Raw genomic sequence first — 25,314 nt, forward strand, 5'->3', positions numbered from 1 at the left:
AAGTGGATCACTTAGGCCCCAACATGAATTTGTTGTATGTCTGAATCATCTGGTTAGGCTGTCTGCACAGAGCAAATCAACAAGATAAATAATTGCTCAATCCTCCATTACCCTTGGGCCTTATAAACCCAAATGAATGGATCCTGAGTTGAGCCCGTCGTTGCTGCCAAATGGATTGGTCTCACTAAGGTCTTCAGTCTCTCCCTAGCAATCATTTGGTTTTAATAGGCCAGGAAACCTAACTGCATTTGTTAGCTATTTCTCCCCCAAGGACTTCTTAAATGACAAGCCAAGTTACTACAGTGATCCTCTAAGCTTGTTGGACCTCCTAAAATGTGGGGCTGGAATTTGCTAGCCCAAACAAGGATCCTTATTAGGGCAGAAAGTAGATGACAATGCAGCTTTGTAAGTCTACTAGTTAACATGCTGGGTGCCATTTGAAACTATTGAAGAAGTGATGTAAACAATAGGGACTAAAGGCTTTGATTCCCCCCATGATGAGAATCACTGCCAGTGGAAATGTGATGGATTACCAGACTGTGTATGGAATAGCCCACCAAAATGCCATGGTACCACCTGCCATTGACCCATCTTTCCATACAAGAGGCAGCTTCTCTCCTCTGTAGTTTTGTGCCCAAATCATACTGCCACACCCAACAGATGAGGTAAAACTCTATGGCAGTAGAGCTCCGGGGCAGGACAAGGCGGGGGGTGGGGCTATTTCTCTCTTCCTTGGTCATGTACCCAGGCCAGCCTGCCCCACCCATCAGATGAGGTACATCTCAGAGTAGAGAAGCTTTAGGGCAGGTCAATCATGGGTGGAGTTTTCTGAGCCCTGAGCCCTGCTTCCAAATGTCTCTAGGGGAGGGGCAAAGTGGATCCTGCCCACCCCTCATTTTCTTATCCCCTGTCCCACCCAGAGAAGAAAAGGGCAAATTTCCTTGCAAACCCTGGGCAACTTTCTGAATTCCCCTGTCCTGTATACCTAATAAAAATAATAATAATTGTAGTGATTAAGTGCTCACTATCTATTAAGCACTGTTCTAAATACTGGAGTAGAAACAAGTTAATCAGGTCAGACGGTCTGACATGGAGCTCATAGTCTACTTTGGAGGGAGCATAGTTACTGAATCCCCATTATGTCCATGAGGTAACTGGGGCACAGAGAAGTGAAGTATCTTGCCTAAAACCACCCAGCAGGCAAGTGATAGAGTCAGAATTAGAACCCACATCCTCTGACTCCCAGGACTGTGCTTTTTGCACTAGGCCATACTACTCCTCATGCGCAGCTGATTGTCTGTTTTGCCATTTAAACCCTACGCTGAGCTGAAAGAATAATCATCCCTGCCCAGTGGTTTTCAATCTTGATCAGAGCCAATAAGGGTGTAAGGGTGCTGAGGAATTTTACCAAATGTTGCTTCCTCCTTACCATCCAGGTGGACAGCAGGTAGGGTTATTGACTTTAAAGTTTAAGGAAAACTGCTGGTGTTTTCTCTACTTGAACACTTTCATGTGTAGCAACTGCAGAGTAAGCAAGAACAAGTGCTTCCCTGTGAATAATCTATCACTGCTCTCTCTCTCTCTCTTTTTTCTCTCTCTCCCATCCTTTCCTGGGGTTCCAGTATCTGTGGGGTTTTGGTAGAAAGCCAAACCAAATGATAGTAGACAGTCCTCTTGTTGGTGGGAGGCTAGCACCAGCTGCTGAGGCTTATCTATCCCATGCATAATAGGCAGGAACCAATTCAAGACAAGTATGAGGCAGGACTCCATGGGTCTGCCCAAGAGATGATAGCAGAGAACAGCCTCGGGGTCCAGGGGGGTGGCCTTGGAGAAGCAGCATGGCCTAGTGAATGGAGCACAGGCCTGGGATTCAGTGGTAACTGAAAAGTAAAGTAACTTGTCCAAGCTCACACAGCAGACAAGTGGCAGACCTGGGATTCAAATCCAGGTCCTCTGACTCCCAGGCCTGTGCTCTATCCACCAGGCCACCCTGGTTTTCAAGCACCTTAATTACTTATTTTAACTTACCCTTCACAACACCCTTGGAAAGTAGGGTTCAGGTATTATTATTCCCTTTTGCAGTCAAAATCAGAATGGCAATTGTGCTCCAGATGATACTTTATTAGCTATTTTTTTCCAGTTCCTTTAATGATCACCTCTTAAAATCCTAGGTTTATTGCATATCAGGAAAGTTGTTTTCTGTTTCCTATAGCCTAAAGAAAGGCAAGCTATCCTGTAAGAGGGATGACAAGTGACGTAAGAACAGGTCATAAATTGGGGAAATCAATTTTCAATTAGCAATAATTTCCTTAAGCTGAGCTAGTTGGATAAAACAGAAACATTATTTCCAGGTACTAGTGTTTTCAGATCTCAGCCTCATTCCAGAATTCCAAAGTTAACTATCAAATAAAATCAGGTACAACTTTTCTAATGGCTAAATTGTATTTATTTCACTTTTGCTCTAGGCTCCTTGAGGGCAGAAATTGTATCTACCAGATCAATTGTACTGCACTCTTCCAAGTCCTTAGTACGTGCTCTTCACATTCCATAAATACCATTCATCGATATTTCCCCAAACTGAGAACTGTTCATTATTTATTGAGCACTTGCTATATGCAGAGGACTCTACTAAATACAGTGCCCTGTACATAATAAGCACTCAATACCAGTGATTGATTGCCTTTCACCTAGTAATAGTTTCTTTTAGAAAAATAGTCCTAATGACAATAAAACAGTACTCTTTTGAAATAACCCACAATATTTTAGCAGGTGATCCAAGATAAAGAAACCACATCTAGCCATTTTTGAATTGTGTTTCCCAAAGATGAGGACCCACACTGAAGCCAGTTTGAGCAAATAGAGACAATCTGATTATCATGTGCCTAGCATTTATTTGGACTGTGAGTGTCAGGCAGCAAAAGCGCAGTTGATAACTGATTAAGGAAAAGCTAATAGAGCCTTTTCTCATCTTGTGCTTTCATGTACATTTAATCTCATTAAAGTTACTAAAATGGCAACTCCTAAGATTGAAGCCTGGTAAGGAGCTCAAAGGACATACCTTGGACATTAGGAAAGTGAGGGTGGAGGCCTTCCCACATTACTTCTTTTCCATTTTAATCCATCTCTACCTTGACCTAGAGCCATGCAATCTGCCTCCCTCCTGCAAGGCCCCTTCCCCGCCTATTAAAGGGTTGTGTTGATAACCCAGCATGATTTTCTGATTAACCTGCTGGTACTGACCCAGAATGGATCAGATGGTTCCCTCAGGTCCAGGTGCAGTTAGCAGGGCTTGATGGAAGGTACCCATCTGTCTTAGTTTTGGTAGACCCTCTCTGGAGATTTAAAAGAAGTAAACAAGCTCCTTTCTGAGGTGTTTTAACTGTAGCCCTGCCCCAAGGCAGAGCGATGGACTAGATAACCTCTCGAGGCCCCTCAGCAGCCCAAGGATTCTCTCCTCAGAAAGCCTCTGACTTGTGGGCTTGATTGTACAGTTCAGGTCCTCTGGCCCATGCCTGTCTCCACACTTCAGTCTGACCCTGCCTGTGACCCCCACAGAAGGCTGGGCATGATTCTGTAGTTAGCCAGATTAGCACCAGACTCCACTCTGAGCTGGGCTGGGTCAAGCACCCACAGGGAGAGGAAGATAGGGGACAGGTGGAGACTTTAATTTCTCTTCCATAAAGGGACAATCCTGCTAAATCCTTCATCATGACTCATCCTGAAATTCTGGCCCCCCTCTCCCTCACCACCATGGTAAATTCCATTTCAAGAATTTAGCATAATATACTTGGTGTGGCCCCAGGGAACAAGGTCATCCAGTAGTTTTATGGCACTCTAGGTCATTGAGACAGAGAGGGAGCAGAGTTAGCACCACTGAGGACCTTGGAGACGTTTCTTATAACTGATATTTTCATTTGGACCAGCGTGGGTTCATGAATGCCCAAGGCTTTAACAGGGAGGCTCTGTAGCCTACTTTGGGTGAAATCAATGGTATTTAAAGCACTGCATTCAACTCTTGGAAGAGAACAATACAGTAGAGTTGAAAGACATGTTTCTTGCCCACAAAGATCTCACAGTCTAGAGAGGAAGACAGACGTTTGAAAAGTGACCGACAGGGGAATGGGAGAATATAAGGATATGTACATAAGTGTTGTGAGATTAAATCAGGTGACTAGCCAGTGAGAGAAATGAGGGAAGGTGAAAGTTTCTGAGGGACAATCCATTCCATTCTTGGGGAACATTTCTTAATCATTTCTTTCTGCTGTGAACTCTCCCCTTTCTGGTTTTGAAATGACCTCTGCCCAAATCTGCAAGTGTTGGGCCCAAATAATGCCCCCTTCCTCTTCTCTGGCCACCCACATCTATCCCATAGTCTAGGACACTATCTACTGAAGTGAACGAAGACCATTCCTCAACCCTGTAACTAACCTCCACCATTAAGGCAGTGACAGAAACCATTAGCATCTAAAATAAACCCCTCATATAAAAGGCTATACCACTATCCCCATCTTCAAAGTCCTACTAAAATAACAATAATAATTGTGGTATTTGTTAAGCTCTTACTATGTGCCAGTCAATGTATGACGCGCAGGGGTACGTACATGATAATCACGTCCTATAAGGAGCTTACAGTCTATTTAGGAGGGGGAACAGATATTGATCCCATTTTGCAGACACCGAGAAATTATGTGACTTTCCCAAGGCATATGGTGGAGCCAAACCCAGGTCACCTGACTTCCAGGCCATGGTCTTTCCACTAGGCCATGTGTAGCCATGCTACTTCCCTTGCCCTGGGGTAGGTACAGTATAGTCAGGTCAGAGGGCTCACAGAATAAGGGAGAAAGAGTGTAGGTTTTGAATCCCCATTTTGCAGATGAGAAAACTGAGGGTCAGAGAAGTTAAGTGATTTATGAAAAGTCACAAAGCTGGGAAATCATCATATCTCCTCCAGGAAGCCTTCTCTGACTAATCTCTCATCTCCCCACCCTATTCATCCTCCCTTCTGCATCATCTGTGCACTTCAGTCCATGCTCCCTAAAACCTTTCATACTCACCCCACCCACACTCCCACAGTACTTATGTATATAGCTTTATATTCTGTTCCCTACCCCTTCCTGTAATTTATCTAAATGTCTGTCTCCCCAACTGGACTGAATGTTCCTTGAGGATAGGAACTGTATCTTTCTACTCAACTAAACTCTCCCAACTACATAGTACAGAGATTAAGACTGTGAGCCCCATGTGGGACATGGACTGTGTCCAACCTGATTAGCTTGAATCTGCCCCAGACTTAGGACAGTGTCTAATATGCGCTTAACAAATACCATAAAAAATCTGCACATACATGTTCAAAATATACTACCTATTGATCAATTGATTTGCTATTAGTAGCATTTGTTAAGTGCCCACTTGGTGAGATGCATTGTAATATGTGCTTGGGAAGTACAGAGAAAAGGTGTGACTGGTTCCCTGTCCACAAGGAGTTTACAGTCTAACCAAGGAGAAAAGCATAAAAATATTTACAAAGCCCTTTGAGATCCAGGCTCCATAATTCTTACCCATGAATTCCTTCCCTGCTTTTAGTACAGTGCCTTCCACTCAGTAAGCCCTTAATAAATACTGCTACAACATAGCTCTGCCACCCAAACCATCTGTGAGCAGACAGGTGTATTCATGCTCTTTCTGGAAATCATAATAGAACTCCTTGGTTGCGAGATAAAGGGTCAGCCATTATCACCGATTGAGACTTGATTGGTCGCCCTCTGAATGCTCATGAAGCAAAGCAGGAGGAGCTATTCAGTGGAAAATGTGAAAAACCTAACAGCAAACACCTGCAGTTGCCTAGCTATAATTTATTTAGCACTCCCATCTAAACTTAATAAATGAATGCCTGAGCAGCACCAGGCTCACCTTTCCACCCGATACTCTGAAAAGTGGTAGAACAAAAGGTGGATGGACTCCCCATTCATCCTGTTCATTTTCCCGCCGACAGACATGGTCATGCTTGAGAATCAAGCTCAGTCCTCCTGGAATGCCAGGAAAAGCATTTGTTTAGGGAAGCTGCTTTTCTTTCTTTATTAGTACATCGACAAAAAGGAAATAATAATGTTGGTATTTGTTAAGCGCTTACTATATGCAGAGCACTGTTCTAAGCGCTAGGGTAGATACAGGGTAATCAGGTTGTCCCACGTGAGGCTCACAGTTAATCCCCATTTTACAGTTGAGGTAACTGAGGCACAGAGAAGTTAAGTGACTTGCCCACAGTCACACAGCTGACAAGTGGCAGAGTCAGGAGTATTCTTTGAGAGTACTTCACTGAATATCAACAAATAATGCTTATTCTTCCCATTTCGCAGATAAGAAGCAGCATGGCCTAGTGAATTGAACCCGGGCCTGGGAGTCAGAAGGACCTGTGTTCTAATCCCAGCTCTGCCACTTGTCTGCTGTGTGACCTTGGGCAAATCACTTTACTTCTCTGGCCCTCAGTTACCTCATCTGTAAAATGGGGATTAAGACTGTGAGTCTCATATGGGACAGGGGCTGTGCTAAAGGGCATTAGCTTGTATCTACCCCAGTGTTGAGTACAGTGCCTGGGATAGAGTAAGTGCTTAACAAATGCCATAAAAAAATTTCACACATTGCTTAAACTGAGACAAAGCATCATGAATGGTATTGAAGCATTTACCGTGTGCAGAGCACTGTTTTAAATGCATGGCAGAGTACAACACAACAGAGTTGGTAGACAAGTTCCCTGCTCATTGCAAGCTTAAAGTCTACAATCAAAATAGAATCTAGGATACTACTGACTGTATTCTGCCTAATGGATATATTTTTCTTCCATTTTCTTCCTTCTATAATGTCACAATGGGTTGAATACTCTAAAGATTTCATCAAAGGATTTTAATCCAGATGATTTGAGTCAGAGCCCTCAGGTTTACAGTGGGAGTGAGCCCCAGAAACAAGAGAAATCAGATGCTTAGAGTGGTGCCATTAGAGAATCTTTACCTTTAAGGGAAAGAAACACAGAAAACAATGAGAGGAGGGAACAGGTATTTCTTCACAGGATGAGCTCAATTATAGCTGCACAGCAAAAACAAAGCCAAAGCAGCCAACCCTGTCCCCCTTTAAAGTCACCAGCCTGGACCTAAAGACCTTACAATCTATAGCTGCCTGGCTGCACATCATTTCTATTTAATTATCTTTCTGCAAAAGGCACCAGTTAAATTCTAGTCTTCATTTAGTCAACTCAGCACAAAAGGCATTTTATTTTACCTGTAAATTTACAGCAAGAGGCTATCCACGACTGCAGATTACATTAAAGGAAAACTAGACAGAGGCAATCACAGCCTCCCACTAGAGCCCCTCCTGGGAACCAAATTTTGCTCCTTTTCTGTAAATCCGCTAACCAACACCCACATTACCCACCCTCCCCCCACAGAGATGGTCTGCCCACCCAGCTCAACCCATGCAATCAGCCACAAACTGACCCTACTTAGAGCCTGCGTCCCTTGCTTCATATGGCTGGGCTCCTTTCCCTGGACCACTCACTAACCAGTGGTGTTTATTGAGAACTCCTCTCATCTGGAGTCTCCATTGGGCCAAGGAGCCCTGACTACCACCTCCTGAATTGCCCTGCAGAAACACTACTAGATTTTAGTCAGCTAATCCAGGAGTATCCTGATTTGCATGCACAAATACATGCATTTACATGCTGTATCCAGGAGGCTTTAATTCCAAGAAAATGGCATAGGATAGAATTAATTCAGGCAATTTAGAGCCCTTGAATTAGAACTCAATATTCAGAACCTGACATCTGAAAACAGATTTTAAAACTCCAGGGAAGTGTCGAAGAGTCTGTAAATCAGAGTTCAAAGCACCCTCAACTCTTGTCTCTTCCCTTATGAGTGACCAACCTGAGCAGGAGGGGTGAGGGCAGGGCTTGGGAGGATGGGTGATCTCTTGACTGCATGTCTTTCAAACCGGGGGTGACCAGCAGCTGGGGCAGAGGTATTAAGCAAAGAGCAGCCACATAGAGTGGGGATACCTGGGAACCTTATCCTTAAGTGTCAACACAGTCCTGGGAGTCAGGAGGACTGGGGTTCTCAACCTGGCTCTGCCACTTGTCTGCTGGGTAACCTTGGGCAAGTCACTTCACTTCTGTGTGCCTCAGTTACCTCATCTGTAAAATGGAGATTAAGACTGTGAGCCCCAAGTGAAACTGTGACTGTGTCCAACCTGATTTACTTGTATCTACCTAGTACCCTAGTACCCAGTTAGCTTGGCACATAGTAAGCACTTAACAAATACCATTTTTTTTAGAAAAGGTACACACAGAGACCCTCTCCAGGAGAAGGCTCATGGTTTATGCTGAAAGTGGTTTGGCCATCAGGAGATCATGGCTTTATTCCGGGACTCTTCCTGCCCATCCACCTCTGCATTCATTCATTCAGTAGTATTTATTGAGCGCTTACTATATGCACAGCACTGTACTAAGCGCTTGGAATGTACAATTCGGCAACAGATGGAGGCAATCCCTGCCCAATGACGGGCTCACAGTCTAAACAGGGGAGGCATCAAACAGAAATTCCTTACCATTGACTTCAAAGCACTCAATCACCTTGCCACTTCCTACCTCATATCGCTCCTCTCCTACTACAACTTAAGCCTCACATTTCGCTTCTCTAATACCAAACTTCTCACTGTACCTCGATCTCTCTGCCGATCTCTCACCTACATCCTGCCCCTGACCTGGAATGCCCTCTCTCTTCATATCCAGCAGACAATCCAACAGATGCAAAAATATAGGCTTGGTCACAGTCCCTGTCTCACACAGGGCTCACTGTCTTTATCTCCATTTTACAGATGAGGTAACCGAGGGACAGAGAGGTTAAGTGACTTGCACATGGTCACATGACAGACAAGTGGCAGAGCTGCGATTAGAACCTAAGTCCTCTAATTCCCAGGCCTGTGCTCTTTCCATTAGGCCACACTGCTTCTCTGCACACACTGCTTGAGAAGCAGCGTGGCGCAGTGGAAAGAGCACGGGCTTTGGAGTCAGGGCTCATGAGTTCGAATCCCAGCTCTGCCACTTGTCAGCTGTGTGACTGTGGGCAAGTCACTTAACTTCTCTGTGCCTCAATTCCCTCATCTGTAAAATGGGGATTAAGACTGTGAGCCCTACGTGGGACAACCTGATTCCCCTGTGTCTACCCCAGCGCTTAGAACAGTGCTCTGCACATAGTAAGCGCTTAACAAATACCAACATTATTATTATTATTATTATTATTCTCTGTCAGTAGCCACTGGTGTTTAGTTTTTGCCAGGACTCTACCACAGGACCTCTGGCAGGGAGCCGTGATGGGTCCAAGAGCTTAATAATAATAATAACAATGTTGGTATTTGTTAAGCACTTACTATGTGCTGAGCACTGTTCTAAGCACTGGGGTAGATCCAGGGTAATCAGGTTGTCCCATGTGAGGCTCACAGTCTTAATCCCCATTTTACAGATGAGGTAACTGAGGCACCTAGAAGTTAAATGACTTGCCCAAAGTCACACAGCTGGCAAGTGGCAAAGCCGGGATTAGAACCCATGACCTCTGACTCCTAAGCCTGTGCTCTTTCCACTGAGCCACGCTGCTTCCAATAGACACCATTGATTGACTGATTGATGCAAAGTCAGGAGCTGCTGAGGGAAGAGCTTTAGAATGGAAAAAGGGGATCCAGCCCTCTTGCATCCTACCTTCCTGCCTCCCTTCTCTAGCCAAGCCATTTAACTCAGCAATGAAAGAGATCCCGACAACTCTTCTGGTCCAAATTTAGGGCTCAGCACAGGAAGGGACAGCTGCTAAGCTCTTTCCTACTCTGCTGGATCTGGCCTCCTAGAGGCCAGGCAGAGGAGGGAAGTGGACAGCCAGTTTTGCAGCAGCAGCTGCAGCAGCCCAGGAAGAGTGATTGGGTGCCCAGGGCCTGAGGATCATAGGGTGGGAGCAAGGCAACAGGGCTGATGGTTAAACCCAGGCCCCCACCTGCTGACACTGGGACTCAGCAAACAAGATGGGTCCATATTGCTCCAGAGGCCTTGGAATGCCCTCTGCAAAGCCTCAAAGCAAAAGAAGGTGGAAGGGCTACCATGACCAGCCCATGGCACTGCCCCTCCCTTCCTTTCCCTTCCCAGCTGGCTACAACAGCTGTTGCTAGGAGGCAGCCACCTGGCACACTGAAGTTAGGATGTGTGACATGGGTTCCCATAAAAGGGAAGAGCCCGCGGGCCCCCTATGGGGCAGAGCTAATACAGACTAATTTCCACAAATCAGGTGCTGCAAAGAAATAGGGTGGAGGCGGAAGCTTTTACAACCCTGTGGGGTGAAGGAAGAGCCATTAAAAACTGCTTAGATTGACAAGTGAAGCAAGCGACTCTAATACGTGTTTGAACCGTACGATTGGCTCTTCACAAACCAATGGTTCAGTATTCATTTTGTTTGTCTCTTCTGCACAGAAAGGTTGTAGCCCCCTGTTTTAGTGGGTTCACTACTATGACATGGTGCACTTCCGAGCACTTTCCCCTGATCCCGACATTTCTGGGAGCTAATCATTTCTGGATGGGGCCCCAGCTGGGATCCCAAGGGTCAGATGCCCAGTACATCAACCTTCTCTTCTTTCCTGCTCGAGGCAGTTTTGGGCATCTATACAGAGGGCCTGGGTTCAACTCTCATCTCTGCCACTTGCCTTCTGTGTGACTTTGGCCAAGTCACTTATCTTTTCCATATCTCAGTTTCCTCAACTGTGAAATGGAGACTCAAAACTTATTCTCTCTCCCCCTTAAACTGTGAGCCTTATGTGAAAGAAGGACTAGGTATGACCTGATTATTTTATATCTAGATTGAGAAGCAGCATGGCTTATTGGCAAGAGCCCGGACTTGGGAGACAGAGGACATGGATTCTAACTGCAGTTCCACCACTTGACTGCTGTATGACCTTGGGCAAGTAACTTAACTTGTCTGTTCCTCAGTTACCTCATCTGTAAAATGGGGATTAAGACTGTGAACCTCATGCGGGACATAGACAATGTCCAACTTGATTAGTTTATAGCTACTCCAGGGATTAGTACAGTGCCTGGAACATAGTATGCTCTTATTAAATACCATTTAAAATAAATAAATAACTTTCCAAAAACAAAACAAGGTAAAAGTTGTGGCTGCAAACTTCAGAGGCCATAGTTACTCCAGTAAAGTTCTCAGGGCTGGAGGACCATCACCCAGTCAGGCTCTTGCCTTTTCAGGTGACATACACCGTATAGAGTGTTTTTAACACATATTAGAATACCTGCCTTCAGGGACCTTACAGTCAAGAGGAAGACAAGACTGAGAGATCTGTGTCAACATAAAATAGGTACTAATAAGTCAAAAATGTGGTTTCTGGTGGATAAAGGAAGAATGAGGCTAATCAGGAGAGGTTTCTTTAGGAGAAGAGATATAATCTGAAAGTTCATGGGTCACATAGCAGTTGTCCAAGGTGATCTGTCCTTATCCTTCAGGACACTTGGCTCCAAGTTTGCATTCTTTTCTGGAATCCAGTGAGGTCTGCACATAGCAGCCCGTTTGAATTGGACCTCTGCTTAGAATCCAGGGAGCACTGGTAGCCAGTACACTTGTCCCCCATCCACCCCTTGTGCCAGTTATGATGCCCACAGGTAGGGGCCACTCCCAGGGACCAGCCCCTCCAAAGATCAAGCTACCAGGCTGTAGGCACTAGATCTGGTGCAGAGAGCTGCTCTCAACAGTTTTCAATTCCTCTTACTCCCCTTCACACATGCTGATAAGCTAGAATGATTGAGAGCACGTTTCCTGGTAGAGAGAAATCATTTTACCTGTCATCACTCACCCTCCAGTTTCTCTGACTGACAAAGCGTGGCTGGCCACCTTGCAGAAAAGAATGAGTTCATTTTTTATTTGACTCATTTTCAGTCTGTGCCCCGTTGCTATGTGCTGGGGTGAATTTTGACATTTCCTGATGACATTTTGGCTGTAATTACAAGGCAAGAAAACAGCTGGTGCAGCCCTGCATCACTGTTGACCCAGCCTGAATTGGGAACACTGAAATCCAACCAGCCCTTCAGTTGGTATTAGTTAGGTAGGCTTTACTATTTGCTGAGCAATGGGCTAAGTTTGAGGTAGAAAATCATCCAGTCAGTCTCAGTCTGGCCCATTTAGGAGCTGGGCAAGAGGCATGACATGGCCCAAAGCCACAGGGCTCAGAAGTCTTGGATTCTTCAGGAGAAGATGGCTAAAGGAAGAGGCTGGCTGATAATCCCCTCTGAGACAGGGCAAAGGCTGGTGAGACACTGATTTGAGACAGGGAACCTGATAATCATCATCAACATCATCATGGTACTTGTTAAGCACTAATTATGTGCCAAACACTATACTAAGCGAAGGGTAGATACAAGATAATCAGGTCAGACACAGTACCAGTCCCACATGGAGCTCATGATCTAAGGGAAAGGGAGAACAGGTGTTTAATCCCTGTAGGAGGAAACTGAGGCAGAGGGAAGTTAAGTGACTTGCCAAGGTCACCCAGAAAGCAAGCGGCAGAGCTGGGATTAGAAGCCAGGTCCTCTGACACCCAGTCCTGGGCTCTTTCCACTAGGCCCTGCTGCTTGTCTGGTGTTTGAGGGAGACACCCAGTGTATTAGCCATCAAACTACACCTCCACCTTGGGCTGCCCCAGCTCACCCTGTGCCCTGCTAGTCATCACCCACCGTGGCCATGTCTCCTGCACATCAAGCCCCCAAGCCCTGGGAACTGCCAACATGTAGGTCCAACGCTTGGAGGGAGTCCGTTTGTCAAGAGGGGTTGTTTCCATAGGCTTGTCTCCTGAGGTGAACACTTCAGGTGGTAAACCAGAGTTCCACTCTGTCCCTGCTTCTGGACACTGCTTTAGCTCTTCAAGGCATTCTCTAAAGAGAAAAGAGTCTGGATGTCTCCCTTGTGGCCCACTGGAGTTATTATAGGTTACCGAGGGGCCACACTTATGGATCCAATTCCCCTCACCATCTCGCCATTTCAGTTTTCACCATGTTAATTATGAGATGGCTCCCCATCCTCCATGATCACCAGGTCTCTCTCACCCTTCCCTCAGCTTGGGCCAAAAACCCAGCCAGGTCCTCCAAAGGCAGGGTCATATCCTTCCGAACGGGACCCAAGAACAAATCTTTTAGGGGTTGAGCCAGACCAAGGAATGATTCTGAGTGGTCTGCAGTCCTAGTCAGAATCCCTCCATCAGCTGAACTTTCTCTTCTGTCTCTAGAACACTTTGGACCTGGAGGAGACGGGAGAGAGGGTCCAAGGCAGTATGAATGCCCTCCCGGACATCGCCTTGGTAAGATGCCCCATCTTCTCTTCCTACTGCTCCCCAGGTTCTCCAGAACAGTGACTGAGAGCCAGGTTCCAGCTGACAGAGCTCACCTTCAGCAGGAAAATAAATCCATTCATGATTCGCCACCTGACTTAGTAGAACCAACACTTAACTGTCTTGCACTCTGAATTTTCTGATGGAGAAGAGGGTGAAACAATTGCAGGGGTTGGAACTTAGAATTCTGTCCAGGTAGGGAAATAGTGAAACATAGTTGTTCCAAACCCCTTCCCTGCCAAACGGTCTAGCTTCCTTTCCCTAATAATAACAATAATAATAATAATGTATTTTGTTAAGTGCTTATCCTGTGCCCAGTACTGTGCTAAGAACTGGGGAAGATTCAGTACAATCAGTCCAGACACTGTCCCTCTCCTACTTTGGGCCCACAGGCTTACCATTTTCAGATGAGGAACCTGAGGCACAGAGAAGTTAAGTGATTTGCCCAAGATCATACAGAAGGCCAGTCGTGGAGCTAGGATTAGAACGCAGGTCCTCTGACTCCCAGGCCATATTAGACCTTACTAGACCTCACTTCCCTAGAAGTTGCCCCCCCATCCCTTCTTATATCATCCACTCCTGTCCTTGGTACAATGAACCTCTTTGTATAAATAATCCTGGTGGTCTACTGGAAAAAGCACAATCCAGGGAATCCTGGCTCCACGACTTGCCTGCTGAGTGAATTGGACAAGTCATTTCACTTCTCTGTGCCTCTGTTTCCTCATCTGTAAAATGGTGGCTTAATACCTGATCTCCCTCCCTAGACTGAACACTAAGGCAGAAACTGTGTCCAACCTGGTTGCAGTATATCTACCTCAGTGCTTAGTTCATTCATTCATTCAATCATATTTACTGAGCGCTTGCTCTGTGCAGAACACTGTACTAAGCACTTGGGAAAGTACAGTATAGCAATAAAGTGTGACAATCCCTGCCACAACGAGCTCACAGTCCAGAGGGGGAAAAACAGACATCAATATAAATAAGTAAAATTACAGCCATATACATAAGTGCTGTGGGGTGGGGAGAGAGGGGAAGAGCAAAGGGAGCAAGTCAGGGTGACATAGAGGAAGTGGGTAGATGAGGAAAAGTGGATCTTAGTCTAGGAAGGATTCTTGGAGGTCATGTGCTTTCAGGAAAGCTTTGAAGTTGGGGGAGAGTAATTGTCTGGCAGATTTGAGGAGGAAGGACTTTCCAGGACAGAGGTAGAATGAGGGCCAGGGGTCAGTGGTGAGACAGGCAAGATGGAGGCACAGTGAGAAGGTTAGCGCCAGAGGAGCCAAGAGTGCGGGCTGGATTGTAGAGTAAAGTGCATGGCACATAGTAAGCACTTAACCAATACCATCATTATTATTATTTCTCAAGTCCTGGTGTGCTTCTCAGTCAGCAGGGGTACAGCTATTGCAAGAGGCCTTCCTAGAGAAAGGGAACTTTTTTTTTTCTCCACTACCTATAATTAGCCTGGAAGATTTGCTTGTCGATTAGACTGTAAGCCCGTCAGTGGGTAGGGACTGTCTCTATCTGTTGCCGATTTGTACATTCTAAGTGCTTAGTACAGTGCTCTGCACATAGTAAGCGCTCAATAAATACTATTGAATGAAAAGACATTGCCGGTGCCAAAAATGTACTGAGATTTACAAGGGTGGGCTCTTAGGGTACCAATCCCATCTGCAAAATCACTGGCCAAGATAAAGCCCACTAGGGTCAACCGTCTGAGCAGCAGCAGCAGCAGCAGCAGCAGCAGCAAAGATTTATCCCCCCTCCCCACCATGTTCTTTCCCTGCAGAGTAGACAAAGATTTGGGAGTGATCCAGCCCCTGCCTCTTGGAGGAGATTGAACTGCAGCCCCGACTTTGGTTTGCTTTGCTTTGGTGAAGCCTTTCCTTACTGTCCTAACAAGGAAATGCTGTGACCCCTGGAGGAAAGGAAGAGGGACTTTGGTAAAATGTGGGTGAGGAAAACTAGGTCAGTCATTCACAGAGTTTTCATGGGAAGGTCAGGGTCTAATGGCCTTTCCCTCTCACCCTGACAGGATGATGTCACCTCTCTCTCTGAGGAGCCACCCAACTTTAAGCCCTCCCCTCCTCCGGCTCAAGGCCCAGACCAGCCAACAAAGCCCGGAAGCGATGACCCCCTCCAGCGCCCTTCCTCCGGCTCCTCTCAGTCAGGGCTCTTCTTCACAGCCTCCCTGAACCTCACACCGCCCACCAGCCACCCGGATGGGGACACCACCAGTACCGCCTCCACCGCAGCCACTTCGTCCCCAGAGGAGTCTCCCGCCAGCCCCATCTATGCCACTGTTTCTTCAGCCAAGCAGAGCTCCAAGAGGTCACTGGACACCCACCTGTCGGTCATCAACCAGAATCCGATTGGCCCATTCCCTAGGGTCCAGTCTCCATCCCAACCAAAGAGCGGGTCCCCTGAAACACCTCTTGCCAGCAACCTCCCAAGCCCTCTTCCGGCCCCGGTGTCCCCCGAGCAGACCAGCCCCCAGTCTGGAACCAATCAGCACTTTGTCATGGTGGAGGTGCATCGGCCCAACGGGGAACCGGACGTGAACGAAGTGAGATCCCTGCCCCAGGCCAGAGGTGGGTAATGCTTTCCCAGTATGGAATTTCAAAGGACCTGAGAGAAAGAGGCCGATATCTCCTGGTCAGGTCAGCCCCCTGGATTTCCAGCTGCCCACCTAGTTAGGCAGATACGGCCCAGACGCACTGGTGCCTGCCATTGTTCCTTCTTGTTAGAGTGAGTGGGTGAATGAGTCAGTGAGTGAATGGGTGAGAGTGGATGAGAGAGTGAGTGAGTGAGTGAGAGTGGGTGAGAGAGTAAGGGAGAATGAGGGAGTGAGAGAGTGAGGGTAATGAGGGAGTGAGGGAGAATGAGTGAGGATAGTGGAGTAAGAGTGAGAGTGGGTGAGAGCAAGTGAGTGAGTGGCCCTGACGGCCTCTTTTAGTCATCCTAGGCCTGGCATCGTCCAATCCAGGCCCAGGGAGGAGGTGGTACTAATTTCCACCTGTGTACTTTTTCCCAATGCAGTGCTTTGCACACAGGATAGCACTTCATAAATTACTAGGGTGAGGTGGTCCTTGCTAGTACTGAGGAGGTGGTGACATTTGGAAGGGGCCGAGAGACTTTTGGGGCATCAGAAGAAGCAAGTTAGGTGAGTACCCAGGCAGTCACAGCTCCAGAGGCATAAGGCAAGTTTCCCCTGCATTTGGCAAAGATGGAGTTGGCTAAATTGGCCTTGGGAGGAGAGGACCTCCTGGTCCTAAATTTCCCTGAGGATCACAGACTTGAACTGACTTTCTAAGGAACCTAAAATGGAGTCTCCGAATGGGTCTAAAAATCGACATTTTCACCCTGGCATCAGCATGACGTCGGGACAGGAGCAAGCATGATGTGGCTTCATTGGGGTGTGCTGCCCCCTTGTGTCCAGGTCTACCACCGCTTGCAGAGACTCAAACCAACGTGGCTTCTCTAAGTGACGAAACAAAAGGGCCATTATTTTGCACTTGTCTACCTCCTGGACCTCAGAGCATTTGTCAGACATTAATTAATTGTGGTATTCGTTAAGGGTTTACTATGTGCCAAGCACTGTTCTAAGCGCTAGGGTACATACAAGGCTATCAGGTTTTCCCAGGTGGGGCTCACAGTCTTAATCCCCGTTTGACAGATGAGTTAACTGAAGCACAGAGAGGGTAAGTGACTTGCCCAAAGCCACACAGCTGACAAGTGGTGTAGCCGGGATTAAAACTCCCAATCTCTGACTCCCAATCTCATGCTCTTTCCACCAAGCCACGCTGCTTCTCTATGTTCCAGGCACTGTACTAAATGCTGGGGTGGATGCAAGGAAATTGGGTTGGACACAGTCCCTGTCCTACCTGGGGCTCACAATCTCAATCCCCATTTTACAGATGAGGTAACTGAGGCATACAGAAGTTAAGTGACTTGCCCAAGGTTACCCAGGAGACAAGTGGTGGACCCAGGATTAGAACTCATGACGACTGACTCACAGGCCTGTGCTATATCAACTATGCCATGCTGCTTAACTCCTTGGCCTTCACCACCAGTTGGGAAGACCAGGCAGGATTTTTCCAGGAAGACCTGAAGTTCAGAGAGACCAAAATGACTCAGCCCCCAGGCCATCAGTGACAAGTAGTGATCCAGAGCCCCTGACTCCCTGTGCCCACTGTAATCCCCAGACCAGGCTTTTGCAGGTCTGCCTTGAGAGAGGGAATCCATTGGTGCGTTTTCTTCCTGGAACTGAGCCTTAGCACAGCACTCAGCCCGTAGCAAAAGGGTCCAAAGACTCCAAGCATTATGCCATTTTATATTGTGATCCGTAATGGCTTTCATTGGCTTTCAACAACAATAAAGCTGCTGGAATCACGAGTTCCTAATGGCAGAGGTTCCCCGGCTGAGCCTGGCCTTGCAGTTTCCCAGTCCCCTGGGGCCCACACCCCACCCTGAAATGGAGGAGCCCCAACATGACTCTCCCCCTAACGGCGAGGTCTCAACACACAGTTTGTAATGACTTCTTGCCAAATGCTCTGGCCCGGAGTACACTGAAGGTACAAGTGCCAGTCTGTGCACACGCATCAACGTACATACACAAATACACCCACGAACGTGGATTCATCGGGGCCTCACCTTGCCCTCATCCAGCAAGGCACCAGTGGGTTCTGAGCGCCCTTGCTTCAGAGAGCAAGAACTTCTGTTTCCCTTCAGGGCCAGGCTAGCTTCCAACAGCCTGACTCGGGAGGGCAGTGGGATTTGAGGACCAGAAGCTCTTTTACTTTCAATGGCGGCATCCCTCTCCTAACAGATTCTGAGCAGCTTCTTGCTTACAGGTCACTGCTTGGAGCCAGTCAGAGAAATAGTGTAGAGGATGGAAATAAAGGAGTTTCTGGGAGCCCTCCCTCAAAGTCAGAAGCAGCTCAGGGCCCATATGGACAGAGCACGGGCCTGGGAGTCAGAAGGTCATGGGTTCTAATCCCAGCTCTGCCACTTGTCTGCTGTGTGACTTTGGGCAAGTCACTTAACTTCTCTGGGCCTCAGTTCCCTCATCAGTAAAATGGGTATTGAGACTGTGAGCCCCATGCAGGACAGAGACTGTGTCCCACCCGATTTGCTTGTATCCACCCCAGCACTTAGTACAATGCCTGGCACTTAACTAATACCGTAATTATTATCATTATTATTGTTATTGTGCTAACGGAATTTTCCCAGATTGCTAGCAAGTCCACCCAGCCCTGGTTCTTTTCGCCCTAAATGACCACCAAAAAGAACCATGTGGTCCTTGGCGAGGGAGAAGGGCAGAGACAAAGGTTCTGGCCCTAAATCCTCTTCCTCTCCCACGGTTGGGGATCCGGGGCTGTGTTGTAAACAGGGTGTCGCGGCTCTCGCAGTTTGTCCTTCGAACTTGGACCCACAGATATCAATTCCCCGGCATTACCTCTGTGGCACCTAGTCCCCCAAATTGGGAGGGGGCCACTTTCCCTCCAGCAAGATTCAGTTTCTCCCCTTGGTGCTCTGCTACTGCCTCCATATCCTTAGGACCTGGCTTTGGCCCCTCTACCTTAGGGAGAATCAAGGATTCAATTGCAAGTGATGCTTCAGTGACTTCCAGGGGACAACCAATATCTGGGGTCACGTGGCATATCAACACCCCCTTCTGGCTGGAAGATCATCTGCCCCTTCCTTGAGAATTCTCAGCCTAAGGGGACAAGAACTCTAATTACTTTAGGCAGGGTCAGGGCAGAGAGGAGGAGGGAGACCCTTGGTCACCTCAAGCTTAGTCCTGCATTTAGTTATAGGCCCCCAACCATCACCTTGCTGAGCATTCAATCAGTGAATCAGTCAATGGAATTTATTGAGCACTTATTGTGTGCAGAGCACTGTACTAATCACTTGTGAGAGTACAATGTAACAGAGCTGGAAGACATATTCCCTGCCCATATTGAACCACTCTGCCTCCCGGTTTGGCCTTATGGCCAGGAAGTCAAGGACTGACATTCTTCTTCTCTTCAGTTTGGAGCCTCTTGTTCTCTCCACTGTCCATTTCCCACCCAGGATGATATTCCCTCTGAATTGGGGCCCATTGGTCCCGAAGCATGAAAGAGGGCCCCGAAAGCATTCAGATGCCATTTGTGATGCCACCTTTTTCCTTCCACCAGCAGCCATCCTCCCACTGTCACCTCCAGCAGCCTCCACGCTCTCCCAGCTGTCCGACAGCGGACAGACGCTCAGCGAGGACAGCGGCGTAGACATCGGGGAGTCAGAGGCCAGCGGCAAAGACAAAGCCCGTCAGCCCATCTCCATGAAAGGACGGAGCCCCAGGGAGCCCTTGCCGAGTGAGGGAGAAGCAGAGGCAGCCTCCAAACCAGTAATGAACTGAACGGGGAGGAGGGCAGCGCAGGGGCGGGGCCAGGGGCTAGGGGCAGGGGATGGATCCATCAATTACCAAATATCTCAAGGACAACAGCACTGTCCTTTTCCATTTCACCACCCGAGCATGCCCTCCCCAACTCTCTCTCTCTCTACACACACACACCCCCTCCTCCGACCTGCTCCCCCTCCCCCACCACACATATACTCTCACACACACTAACCCGCATACCTACAAGCTAGGAAAGGGAAGGAAGAAGGGAGGTTAAGAAAGGCAACCACACTGATCAAGTTTGGAAAGACTGAAAGGTCTGGGACTTCACCCAGTTTCTGGCCAGGACCCTGCAGAATAACAATCATCGTCTTAGTTGAGCGTTTACCATGTGCCAAGAAACTCTGGGGTAGATAGAAGACAATCATATAGGATGCGGTCCCTGTCCCACATGGGGTCATGATCTAAGGAGTAGAGAGAACTGAACAGGTATTTAATCCCCATTTTAAAACCTCAGAAACTCAAGGGAGCAGTTTCTAGCAGCAGAGGCAGTGACCTCTTCCTCTTGGAACAGGAACAAGGACTGGGGAGGTTGGCAGAGGCAGGGGAGGGGCAGACTTTGCTGTGTTTCACTCCTCGTGCAGGCTGCAATAATAATAAAGTGGAGGAAGAACAGATATTTCATCACCACTTTACAGATGAGGGAACTGAGGCTCGGATAAGTTCAGTGACTTGCCTAAGGTCACACAGCAGGCAAGTGGCAGCACCAAGATTAGATCACAGATCCTGTGACTCCCAGGCCCAGGCTGTTTCTACTAGGCCATGCTGCTTCTCCATTTTTCCACCACCCCATCCAGAAAGGTGGGATGGTATGATCAGCCTCCCGTCCTAGGGTGGGGTGGACCTGCGTTTCTTTTTTTTTTTTATGGTAGATACAAGATTTTCAGGTTGGACACAATCCATGTCCCACATAAGACTCACAGTCATAAGCCCCATGTTACAGATGAGATAAGTGAGGCCCAGAGAAGTGAAGTGGCTTGCCCAAGGTCCGACAACAGACAAGTGGTGAATCCAGGATTAGAATACAGGTTGCTTTGGAATGTGAAGAGGCAGGAGATAATAATAATAGTGATAATTGTGGCATCTGTTAAGTGCTTACTATGTGCCAAGCACTGTTCTAAGCTCTGGGGTAGATGCTAGATAATCAGGTTGCTCCACCTGAGGCTCACAGTCTTAATCGCCATTTTACAGATGAGGTAACTGAGGCACAGAGAAGTGAAGTGAGTTGCCCAAGGCCACACAGCAGACAAGTGGCGGAGCCGGGATTAGAAACCACGTCCATGTGGCTCTACTCCTCTTGTGGGCAAGAAGCGCAACCGGGATCCTGCCATCAGGTGCCCAGGGAACACAGTTACCCCCAAGTGTTCATTTCAGCACGTCGGCTCTCTGTATTCCCCAGCTTTGAGAGTCAAAGTAGCCTGTCCCAGCTCAGGGTGGCACTGATTCTGAGCTGGACGCCATGGAGCTTGAAAGCCACCAGTTTTTGCCAGGTTTCTTCACCTCACCCTTTGAACTTGTAGCTGGAACAGAACTACAGAACAGGTCTCACAATTCAGAATGCAAAAGAAACACCGTTTGATGCAAAGAATGAGAATATCAGAATGACTGGGAACAGAGGACTGTACTGAGTGCCTGCTGTGTGGAAAGCTCTTGGGCACAAATGGAAAAAAGGTAGAAGACTGCGAGCCCTGCCCTCAAGGAGCTTACAGAGAAGCAGCATCTTGTAGTGGAAAGAGCCCAGGCCTGGGAGTCAGAGGAACTGAGTTTTAATCCCAGCTCCACCACTTGTCTTCTGGGTGTCCTAGGCCAAGTCGTCTAATTTCTCTGTGCCTTAGATCCTTCATCTGCAAAATAGGGATTCAATGGCTGTTCTGCCTCCTACTTAGACTGTGAGCCCCATGTGGGACCTGATGATCTTTTATCTACCCCAGCACTTGATATAGTGCTGGCACATAATAAGTGCTTAACAAAAACCATTATTATTATTATCATCATTATGATTATTATTACAGTCTAATGGGGGAAAGAGTAGGCAAAACTTTGCAGTTTCTCTCAAAGTTAAAGGTCAGCAGGTCCCAGTTCACCTTTCTCTCCACTCTCCGTGGGTCCAAGGAGGGGAGCAGCTGTCAGGGTGAGGTGGCGGGGAGGAGCCTGGGGTGGGTAGCTAGACCTCTCTCTCCCTCTCCACAATGGTCACCATATTGATTCTGCCCACAGCCTGGCCTGCTGGAACCCACGTCGTGTTTGATCCGGGTGGCTAAGAGTGCAGCCACCCTGGGGATCGCCATTGAGGGTGGCGCCAATACCCGCCAGCCTCTGCCTCGCATCGTCACCATTCAGGTACCGGGAGGGGGTGCCCCTGCTGCCTGCTTATTTTGCCTCCCCATGCCACAGGTCCCATAATGCTGCAAACCGCTCTGCCCCACTGTACCCCTCCACCTGTGAGGAGGTGGCTCACTTCCTGACCACCCACAGCCCATCCTAGGAGTTCATGGGGAAGGGGAAAGGTGGGGGAGGTCAGAGGAGGACAGAGAGAGGGCTGCGGGGGAGAGGGGAAAGATGTGGGGAGAGCAGGGGAGTTGTGGGGGGAAAGAAGAGGGCTGGGGGATGGGAGGTAGGGGGAGGACAAGGAGAGGGCTGGGGGATGGGAAGGATTGGGGGAGAGTAAGAGGGAGAAGGACTGGGGGAGAGCAAGAGGGACAGGGCAGGGAAGGGCAGGAGAAGAACGGGGAGGATAGAGGGAGAGCGGGGGACAAGGGGAGGACAAGGAGAGAGCTGGGGGATGGGGAGAGCCAGGGAATGGGGGAAGGACGAGGGGCAGGAAGAGGGCAGGGGAAGGATGGGAAAGACAGGGGGACACCCCAGAAGGAAGGTGAGACCAGTTCAACCCTTGACAGCCCCTGGCCCCCCACACCGCCTGGGTCCTGCAGTGGTGTCGCCAAGAGTCTTGGCAGGCCCGATCCCATTACCTGGAGCAGCCTGGCACCTGGCAAGGCCACATGCTGAGCCCCTTTGGGCCCCTGAGGGTGCGGCCCTGGATAATCAGCCCTGCAGCTGTGATCGAGCCACAGCAGTGAGGGTTGGGCCACTGGGGAGGTACCAGCCCTACTCTCCCAACTGCCTGGCTCAGCAGTGGTGCCCCCACCCCTACCCCCGGCCACATTTGGCTCCTTGGTGGAGTGCCCTGCAGGTCCTGCCCTGCCCTGCCACCTCCAACTCTCCACATGGAAAATGGATGGCTGAGGCCAAAATTTGGGGTGACAGATTGCCAAGTGTGAGAGGGGGAGAAGAGGAGGCATGTTGGATCATCATGGGCTGTGGGAGCGGGGGACTGTGGCAGTGGCCCCCTTACTTTTCCCCTCCAGAATGGCTCAGGTGGCCCCAGGATACAGACCAGGGGGAGGAGGGAGGTGCCCTAACTTTTCCCTGACAACCGGGTACCGTTTGGGTGTGGGCTGCAGGCTTGACCCCCTAGTCCCCTCCTGCCAGAAGGCAAATCTCACCCAGGTCAGCAGAAAACAGTGTCACTGCTGTCAGGGGGCTCTCTCCGATCAGTGACTGAATGACTGAGCGAGAGCAAGTGCAGGGACTGGCCAGCCAGCAAGCCTAGGGCTGCTCCTGGCCAGCCCCTCCGTACCAACCCCACTGGACTGGCCAGCCTCCGAGGCCATGGCTGACCAACTGACCGCCCTCTTCCCGGTCTCGTCTGAACAGCGGGGTGGATCTGCCCACAACAGCGGAAAGCTGAAGGTGGGCCATGTGATCCTGGAGGTGAACGGCACCACGATGAGGGGGAAGGAGCACCGGGAGGCTGCCCGCATCATCGCCGAGGCCTTTAAGATGACAGACAAAGACCATGTGGACTTCCTGGTCACCGAGTTCAATGTGATGCTATAGGGCAAATGATCCAGGAGGCAGAGCCAGGCGAGGAGGGTGGTGGGTCAGGAAGGTAGGGCTCGCAAAGCCAGTTGGGCTGAGGTTCTGATGAGCCCAGTGCAGGCTGGAGTGTGCACCTGCACAACTCCTTATCATCCCGACTCTTCCATCCAGATCTGCTGATGTTCCTCCAAGCACAAGTGCGTATACACACACACACACACACACGCACATACACCCCCTCTCCCTGCGCATTGTCTACCTACACCTCCCCCAGTCCCTTCCCCCAGCTGGGCCCTCCAGACCCCCAGTCCAGCCTCCCCCACCCCAATCCACACCTGGCCAGGACCAGCCTACCTAACCCAGACCAGTGCTCCCCCCTGCCCCACCCAGGGCCTTGTGGTCTGCGGGGCTGACCGGTAAGAGATGAGATCCTGTCATCGGAGGCTGAGGGGCCAGAGTTGGAGGCAGGGTCAGAGGCAGAGAGACAGAGGTGCTTGGCAGAAAAGAGGAGATACTGGATCAGGAGCAGTAAAGGAAGGCTTGGAGAGTGTAGACTAAGGCAGACAGAAGAGAGAGGATGAGCAGAGTCTCATTCTTCTCCCCCCTCTTCCACCCTCATCAGCCCACCCAGCGGCCTGGCCTCCCAGGCCTCTGCCTTGGACATGGGCTGCACTTGAGGTCTTTTCTTTCATCATTCCCAATACCCCCTCAGTTTGGGCAGAAGGACCCCCTGTCCCTCAACCCCCTGCTGGACCTCAGCCCCTACCCTCCCTACCCTGTGCCGCCCCCCCCCCCCAATGCTTGATCTTCCCTGAGAGAGAGTATGGGACCTCTGAGCCCTATGGGGTTGCTGAGACCTGGCTTCCCAGGCCTTCTCCCTCTGCTTGCAGAAGGCAGGATCGGGATCAGGGGCCGGGGGGTGAGGAAATGGGACCTGGGGACTCCTGGCTCTGAGCCCCTGTTCTTCATGGGCGGTCCCTGGGCATCATTCACAGATCTCAGTGCCTCATGCTTGGCAGTAAACAACCCCAGGCCCCAGCCGCCCCCACTGCTCAGATCATTGCTCAGTCCTCTGATTTACTAGCTCTTTCCCTTCCACTCCACCTAGTGCACATCCGCCAGCTCCGGATCCCACACCCCTCCCCCTATCCCTCCACCCACCCTCGCCCACAGCCTAACAACGGATGCCTTGTAAATGCCCCGCAATGTCATTGTATTTATATAAAGAGCTTGTGACTTTAATTTTTCAATAAATCCAACATGTTAGGAAAAGATGTGCCCCAGTTCCTTCTTGGGCCGGAAGGGCTGCCGGGGAGGGAAGAAGAGGGGCAGCGGCTTCTCCCACCCTCCCGCTGTCGCCTCCATAGGGCCAAACTCAGCTGGACAACCTGCCTCAGGCCCCAGCACCCAAGGCCACCACTCTCTGGACTGGCCTGTGGGAGTCAGCCACACGATAATGGTATGTCTCTGTTGCAGGCCCTGGGAACCCCAGGAGCATTGAGAGCTGCAGGCTTTGGGCTGTGGCTCTCCACTGGCCTCCATTCTGCTGTGACAGTGGCCCAAACTCTGGGGTGTGTGAGGGGGATAATAAT

The 25,314-nt window shown here is 49.2% G+C and overlaps 1 protein-coding gene across 4 annotated transcripts in view; it reads left to right on the forward strand.

The window, feature by feature from the left end:
- Nucleotides 1-24,976, forward strand: part of WHRN (whirlin) — a 129,047-nt gene extending 104,071 nt beyond the window's left edge. For 3 of the 4 annotated variants that reach the window (XM_029063939.2, XM_029063941.2, XM_029063945.2), the window contains 5 exons: nt 13,306-13,377; nt 15,437-15,992; nt 19,581-19,789; nt 22,061-22,183; nt 23,558-24,976. In XM_029063939.2, the coding sequence (XP_028919772.1) occupies nt 13,306-13,377; nt 15,437-15,992; nt 19,581-19,789; nt 22,061-22,183; nt 23,558-23,740 (1,143 nt within the window). In that variant the 3' untranslated portion in view covers nt 23,741-24,976. The remainder of the gene's footprint in view (nt 1-13,305; nt 13,378-15,436; nt 15,993-19,580; nt 19,790-22,060; nt 22,184-23,557) is intronic. The other variant, XM_029063940.2, reaches the window with a different exon arrangement.
- The last annotated feature ends 338 nt before the right edge of the window (nt 24,977-25,314 follow it).

Source organism: Ornithorhynchus anatinus, chromosome 4 (genome assembly GCF_004115215.2).
Source record: "Ornithorhynchus anatinus isolate Pmale09 chromosome 4, mOrnAna1.pri.v4, whole genome shotgun sequence".
Lineage (NCBI taxonomy): Eukaryota > Metazoa > Chordata > Mammalia > Monotremata > Ornithorhynchidae > Ornithorhynchus > Ornithorhynchus anatinus.